The 7,119-nt window shown below is 50.7% G+C and overlaps 1 protein-coding gene across 1 annotated transcript; it reads left to right on the forward strand.

The window, feature by feature from the left end:
- Nucleotides 1-294: 294 nt before the first annotated feature.
- Nucleotides 295-6,820, forward strand: LOC142302060 (uncharacterized). Its single transcript, XM_075343138.1, has 2 exons — nt 295-529; nt 5,156-6,820. The coding sequence occupies exon 2, from the start codon at nt 5,434-5,436 to the stop codon at nt 6,502-6,504; it is 1,071 nt and encodes a 356-aa protein (XP_075199253.1). The 5' UTR covers nt 295-529; nt 5,156-5,433; the 3' UTR covers nt 6,505-6,820.
- Nucleotides 6,821-7,119: the final 299 nt, after the last annotated feature.

The raw sequence follows: 7,119 nt of genomic DNA on the forward strand, positions 1-7,119 counted from the left end.
ATCTTTTTGATGATATTCTAATTTATTGCGATGCGCCTGTATATACCATCTGTGCTGCCCATCCCTTTTTGTTTTGCGGCCTCCTGCCCGGTTACATGTGGACGTGTCAGTAGGTCAGACATGATCATTGAATAACTGGACTGGTCGCTAGGTAACAGCTGCAATGGCGGCCATGTTGGTTGTCACCCAGCTTTCCCAAAGACCTGTCTGGTTATTAGAGTGTAAGCTCTGCGGGTGTGTGATCCCTGGCGGACAGCAGTCTATTTTTACCGTGGTATCCCTCCTTCCTGTGGCCTGGTTTCTCTCCTCCTCCTCAGCCCCCGTCAGACACAGATTGTGACGCTCGGTTATGCAATGTCTGACCCACTGACACACATTTTCTGAGAGAGAGACAGAGGAGAGATGCCAGGAAACTAGAGCACACACGGGAGGAGGAGATACAGGCTCAGAAAACAACAAGAGACAGAACAGGCGGCGACACTGGCACAGGACACACGGGCAGCGCACACTGCCAACACCCAACTGCCAGGTAAGCGCTGCCACCCTGCACCTACACCGGGGCTATATCCCCAAGCATCTCTATATGGGGCTATATCCCAACAGCTCTATACGGGGCTATATCCCAAACAGCTCTATACGGGGCGTGAGACAACTGAGAGGTGCGTGTCACTTGTACCAAGGCGTGGAGCAGAGCTGAGATTGTCAGGTGCAGCAGAGCTGAGTTTGTCACATTAGACTCTTATGTGGGCTATATACCTTACCAAATGTGTACGGAGACACGTATGAAACATCGAAGTACGGGGAGTGCACTAACGACAGTTTTAGCAAGGCATGTAGCAGAGCTGAGTTTGTCAGGTGCAGCAGAGCTGAGTTTGTCAGAAGCAGAACAGCCGAGTTTGCCACATTAGACTCTTATGTGGGCTATATACCTTACCCAGTGTGTACGGGTATACGTATGAAACATCGAAGTAGGGGGCGTACATCAATGATCGTTTTAACAAGACGTAGTAGAGCTGAGTTTGTCAGGTGCAGCAGAGCTGAGTTTGTCCTATTAGACTCTACTGTGGGCTATATACCTTACTAAGTGTGTACGGGGACAGAAATGAAACATGCAACTACGGGGCGTACACTAACAAGTTTTAGCAAGACCTAGTAGAGCTGACTTTGTCAGGTGCAGCAGAGCTGAGTTTGTCCCATTAGACTCTAACCTGGGCTATATATCTTACCAAGTGTGTACAGGGTATATGAAGTAAGTATAAGTGTATATGAAGCATCAAAGTACGGGGCATGCACTAAGGACAGTTTTAGCAAGATATGTAGCAGAGCTCAGTTTGTCAGGTGCAGCAGAGTTGAGTATGTCACATTAGACTCTGACATGGGCTATATACCAAATGTATGCGGTGGCACTTATAAAAACATCAAAGTACGGGGCGTGCACTAACAGCCGTTTAAGCAAGAAGTAGAGCAGGGCTCAGTTTGTCAGGTGCAGCAGAGCTGAGTTTGTCACCTTAGACTCTTACGTGAGCTATATACCTTACCTAGTGTGTACAGTGGCACGTATGAAACACTGAAGTACAGGACAGTTTTAGCAAGACATGTAGTAGAGCTGAGTTTGTGAGATGCAGCAGAGCTGAGTTTGTCCAATGAGACTCTAATGTGGGATATATTCCTTACCCAGTGTGTAAAGTAGAACATATGAAACTGCAAAGTACGGGGGTGCACTAACGACAGTTTTAGCATGTAGCAGAGCTGAGTTTGTCAGATGCAGCAGAGCTGAGTTTGTTGCTGAGCTCTCTCACCATATTGTGCAAACAGCAGAAGGACACGCTCCGCTCGGCTCTGCTACCTTTCTATGCAAATGTCACTTACGTCCTGGATGTGGATTGCACAACAGATGGGCGACAGGTGGGCACCGTCTGTACGTGCTATGCGGGCATTGTGTACACTAGCAGAAATAGGGCAAGTGTCAGTGTACTATTACGAGGGCAGGAGTGGTGCCCTACTTTGCAGCTGGGCGTTACTGTATTAGTGATGCCAAGAATATGTTCCAAGTAGGGAAAGTATTTTCATAGCTAGAGGTGTGCCAGGTATATACATATATACACAGCAGGAGGGTACGGAGGACGGGCATCACTTCTGGGCAAAGTACAGGCAAGCTATAGCCAGGTGCATGACTACGACCCCCAGCCGGAACATACCAGGAGCCTATGTGTACACCTGTACTGTGGGAGAAAAGGACAGATATAGCAGAGCTGAGTTTGTCATGTCACTTTTCGCCATTCGCTACAGTCTGCTTTCTGATAACATGGAAAGTCACCCTGCAGTCCTATGTAAAAACAAAAAAAAGTAAGTTAAAAGACTGCACCAGATAGCAAACACAACTCTAAGGACTTTTATAAGGACTAAAGGACAAACTCAGCTCTGCTACATATGAATGAATCTCCCTTTAATCCTGTTACTCCACAAAAAGGTGAAAGACCCATATTATATATGAGATCTAGAGAACGTTAGATGCAGCAGAGCTGAGTTTGTCACTTTGGTGTCGTTACATAGGACTGCAGGTAATCTTACTGCATAATCCGCACAGGGCATCATCATCATCATACATGAAACAGTGACAGGTCCGGCTCTGCTACATGCTCGTCTGGTTTCACCCTAGCGGGTATAATAATGATAACGCTCCTGACACTTCCTGAATACATGACTTACAGGGACAACTATTCACATGGAATTAGGCGCACACGTGCGGGATGATCACTGATCCTCCTCGCACCCCACCCCGCGACAAAAGTCCCATTGCCTCTCATTCCCAGATCCCAGCAAAACTCGGTTACAAAACCGATAATACCAGCAATGGGCCGGGGCATGCTCAATATCTCTCTAGCATAAGGGTGGTACTGTGCTGGGGATCAGACACCGGGAATGGTAAGGACGGGGGTACTGTGAGGGGGATCAGACACCAGGAATGGTGAGGACGGTGGTACTGTGCGGGGGATCAGACACCAGGAATGGTGAGGACGGTGGTACTGTGCTGGAGATCAGATACCAGGAGTAGTGAGGACAGTGGTACTGTGCGGGGGATCAGACACCAGGAATGGTGAGGACGGTGGTACTGTGCGTGGGATCAGACACCAGGAATAGTGAGGACGGTGGTACTGTGCGGGGGATCAGACACCAGGAATAGTGAGGACGGTGGTACTGTGCTGGGGATCAGATACCAGGAATAGTGAGGACGGTGATACTGTGCTGGGGATCAGATACCAGGAATAGTGAGGACGGTGGTACTGTGAGGGGAATCAGACACCAGGAATAGTGAGGACGGTGGTACTGTGCTGGGGATCAGATACCAGGAATAGTGAGGACGGTGGTACTGTGCTGGGGATCAGATACCAGGAATAGTGAGGACGGTGATACTGTGCTGGGGATCAGATACCAGGAATAGTGAGGACGGTGGTACTGTGCGGGGGATCAGACACCAGGAATAGTGAGGACGGTGGTACTGTGCTGGGGATCAGATACCAGGAATAGTGAGGACGGTGATACTGTGCTGGGGATCAGATACCAGGAATAGTGAGGACGGTGGTACTGTGAGGGGAATCAGACACCAGGAATGGTGAGGATGATGAAACTGGAGTCTAAACAAGACTGAAGAAGTGGTACTGTGATGTAGGTAAGGTATGGATAGATGCCGAAACTAAAGACGGGAGAAGAGGTACTGTGATAGTGGTGTCTGGAAGGATAAATACCAATACCAGGGTCAAATACAAGAGAGGAGCAGTGGTACAGTGCCATATGTAGGGTATGGAATAGGCACTGAACACATAGTAAGTGTGTATCCCCCCGTCTCCAGTCAGGTACTACCGCACAGTACCATTATTCTCATTGCATAAGGGCAGTGGTACTGTGCCTAGGTACAGCGGGCTGCTCCTGATAATATCTGCCAGTGAGAATTAGCCGTGGTATATGGGCCTGATATTATCATAACTAGTCTGTATATTCCAAGATTAGTCATGGATGGGTGGCAGAAGGACACGGGCATCAGGAGACTGGCACAGGGGAGGTGTGTGGTACTGGTACTAGGACGGGTGACGGGCACTGCAGGGTACGAGTACTGGGCACCGGAGTGTGGCAGAGGACGGTGGCACACAGCAGACTGGCATGGGGTGCAGAGTAGGAGTAGTACCGTGGTAGTGAATGGATGTGTGGCCTGGCAGGGAATGAGTGTTTGGAATGGCAGGGCACTGCTATCCTGGCAGGGAGTGTTACTGTGCTGCGCTCAGTGTCTGGCGCTGAACGGGTGCTTGGCAGCGCTGGGCATCGCTCCCTGGCTCAGCGCCCTCAGGTTTGTTTACGAAATCCTGACCTAGTTTCCGTGCCTCGCGCTGGCTGATCACATGGCAGCGAGATTAGGCACGTGGACCGAAGGAGAAGGGGAGGGCGGCGGAGGCAGGGTGTGTGCACACATACTAACACACTGACACACATATGTGGCCGGAGGATGCCGGGGGGTCCTGGGGGGCACAGACAGGTAACATATACAGTAGACCACATATGGTGGTCTACTGGCAATCTCCATCATGAAGGACCCCGTTTTGGGTGCCACCGCGCCACTCCGCATTGGCCGGGTATGATGGTAGAATAGTCCCGATTAGTCTGCTCCATGCACTTGGTTCACTTTGTGCCGCCATCTTCCATCTGAAGAATTGGCCCGCACGTGTCCCCTATTGTTAGTCACCCGGTGGTGAGAATTCCAGGTACGCAGCTCCTGGGTGCCAACGAGGTATTATGGTATAGGGCTAATAGAATAGTCCCGGTTATCACTAGGGTGGGTGGCTCTGCTCCGGACACTCGGCTCATTTTGTGCCGCCATCTTCCATCTGAAGAATTGGCCCGCACGTGTCCCCTATTGTGAGTCACTCGGTGGTGATAATTCCAGGTACGCAGCTCCTGGTGACGCCTCTGTGTATAAATAATTCTATGTAATAACAGCGCAGATTACAAAACACAAAGTCACCGCTGTCATTATCATATGAAGTAAACCAGGGCAAACGTGAGCCCATCGCATGCCAACCCCGCCGGGTCAAATTATGTAAGGAGGTGGAGGGAGGGGCGACATCGCATCACTTTCCTAAGGATTTTTTTTTTTTTTCTCTAGGCGTGACCAGAAGAGAAAAACCTGGCAAACAGGGAAGGAGAATTACTACCTGGCAGAGACGCGAGACGCAGAGGATCCTCCGAGTGTCACGGCTCCGAGTGTCACGGCTCCAAGTATCACGGCTCCGAGCACTAAGATGCCCACACTGCATGTGAAGGCCGACCAAGTGATACCAGCTTCCATCCATCATCTCCAGATCCAACGTTCCACCTGAGCGTCTTCCCAACCCGATCTTACAACAAGTCTTCTTCAGGTTGAGACATCGAGAAGAAGTTGACATGGAATCTCCTCTCTCCAACTTCTCCCTCATGGACGAGGAGCAGCATTCCAGGGGCAGAGCCGCTGGCAACCAAATGGGCCCCGGATGCGGGCGCCGGAAGCGGGAGTTCATCTCCGATGAAAAGAAAGATGCCAGTTACTGGGAGAAAAGAAGGAAGAACAATGAAGCTGCCAAGAGGTCCCGTGAGAAAAGGCGTTTTCACGACCTGGTCCTGGAGGGAAGGGTGGCAGCTCTGGATGAGGAGAACGGGCGACTCAGGAGCGAATTACTCCAGCTAAAGCTCCGCTATGGACTCATAAAAGCCGGCTCGTTTCTAGACGCCGGCCATGGACTTGGAGGATGTAAAAGTGGAGACTCGGGGTCTCTTCTGTGTACCTCGGAGAACTCGTCCTTCAGTTCTTCCTACTTGGGAATGAATTCTGACTCCTCGGAGGCGGACAGTGGAGGGGGAGCAGCAAACGACAGCTATTCCCCCCGGGGGTCACTTTCAGACCTTTCGGACCAGTCCTCTAGAGGCAGTCCGGTGCCGTCATTGTATGGAGACGGGAGGTCAATGGACAATGACTTTACCAACATGTGCCCGGTGGACGACAACACCTCCTCAAGATTAGCGGCTCCTCGCGGGGGTGTGATTCTCTACAGAGTGGGTGGGCTCACGGTGGACCCTCAAACCAGGCATATGGCTAGTCCGGAGCTAGCAGATCTGAGCCCCCTGAAACACCTGGTCAGTGACAATAGCCCCCCACCACTGCGCTCCTCCATATTTGTTCACGCGGACAGTTTCCAGACTCAATACCAGCAGCTGATGAAGACAGTGGCGGCTGAGGGTACGGGGGTGCTGATGTCCCCCAAACCTCTCCATTCAGGATACCACAGTGAGGACAGTGGCAGTGAGGAGGGGGTATCTAATTTCAGCCCCTTGGAATGCCCGACCTACCACGATATGGCAGCGGCCGTGAAATTACCACATAAACTCAGACTGAAAAGTAGGTCACACGGACATGAGGGATGGAGGGCGGACAAGGGGCAGGGCGAGGAGAACTCACCACAGAACCTCACTGCGCAGTGACTGAAGCCAAATGTGTGGGCACTACTATTCCTAGAAATGTTTACCCATAGGTGCCGCACCTGGACTACTGCACCTGCGGCACGGCTGATCGAGCCGGGAGCGATACTACTGCACCTGCGGCACGGCTGATCGAGCCGGGAGCGATACTACTGCACCTGCGGCACGGCTGACCGAGCCGGGAGCGATACTACTGCACCTGCGGCACGGCTGACCGAGCCGGGAGCGATACTACTGCACCTGCGGCACGGCTCTATGAGGAGGGCAGAAGGAGCCGGAAGCCATGTTGTATATATGTAATGTTATTAGTTTAATAAAAGAGTAAAAAATTATGTATATAATCTACAGTCTACAGTGTAATCAATGCATAAGGTGAATGCTACATGTAGTGATGGGGAGAAGAGGCCAGAGAGCAGCACGTGATACCCAGTGCACCCGACTACGAAGGACCGGTCAGGAATACAACCTGTTCTGCATCATCAACTTACAGCAATAATCTACTGTATACATATATATATATATATATATATATATATATATCATATACATAAACAGTAAGTATTCCTATACTGATCCTGTGTTATACTCTAGAGCTGCACTCACTATTCTGCTGGTGCA

This window comes from Anomaloglossus baeobatrachus, chromosome 4, assembly GCF_048569485.1.
Source record: "Anomaloglossus baeobatrachus isolate aAnoBae1 chromosome 4, aAnoBae1.hap1, whole genome shotgun sequence".
Taxonomy (NCBI): Eukaryota; Metazoa; Chordata; class Amphibia; order Anura; family Aromobatidae; genus Anomaloglossus; species Anomaloglossus baeobatrachus.

Bases quoted from the DNA above. Each gene is read 5' to 3' on its own strand.
- LOC142302060 (XM_075343138.1), top strand. From the start codon at position 5,434: ATGGAATCTCCTCTCTCCAACTTCTCCCTCATGGACGAGGAGCAGCAT.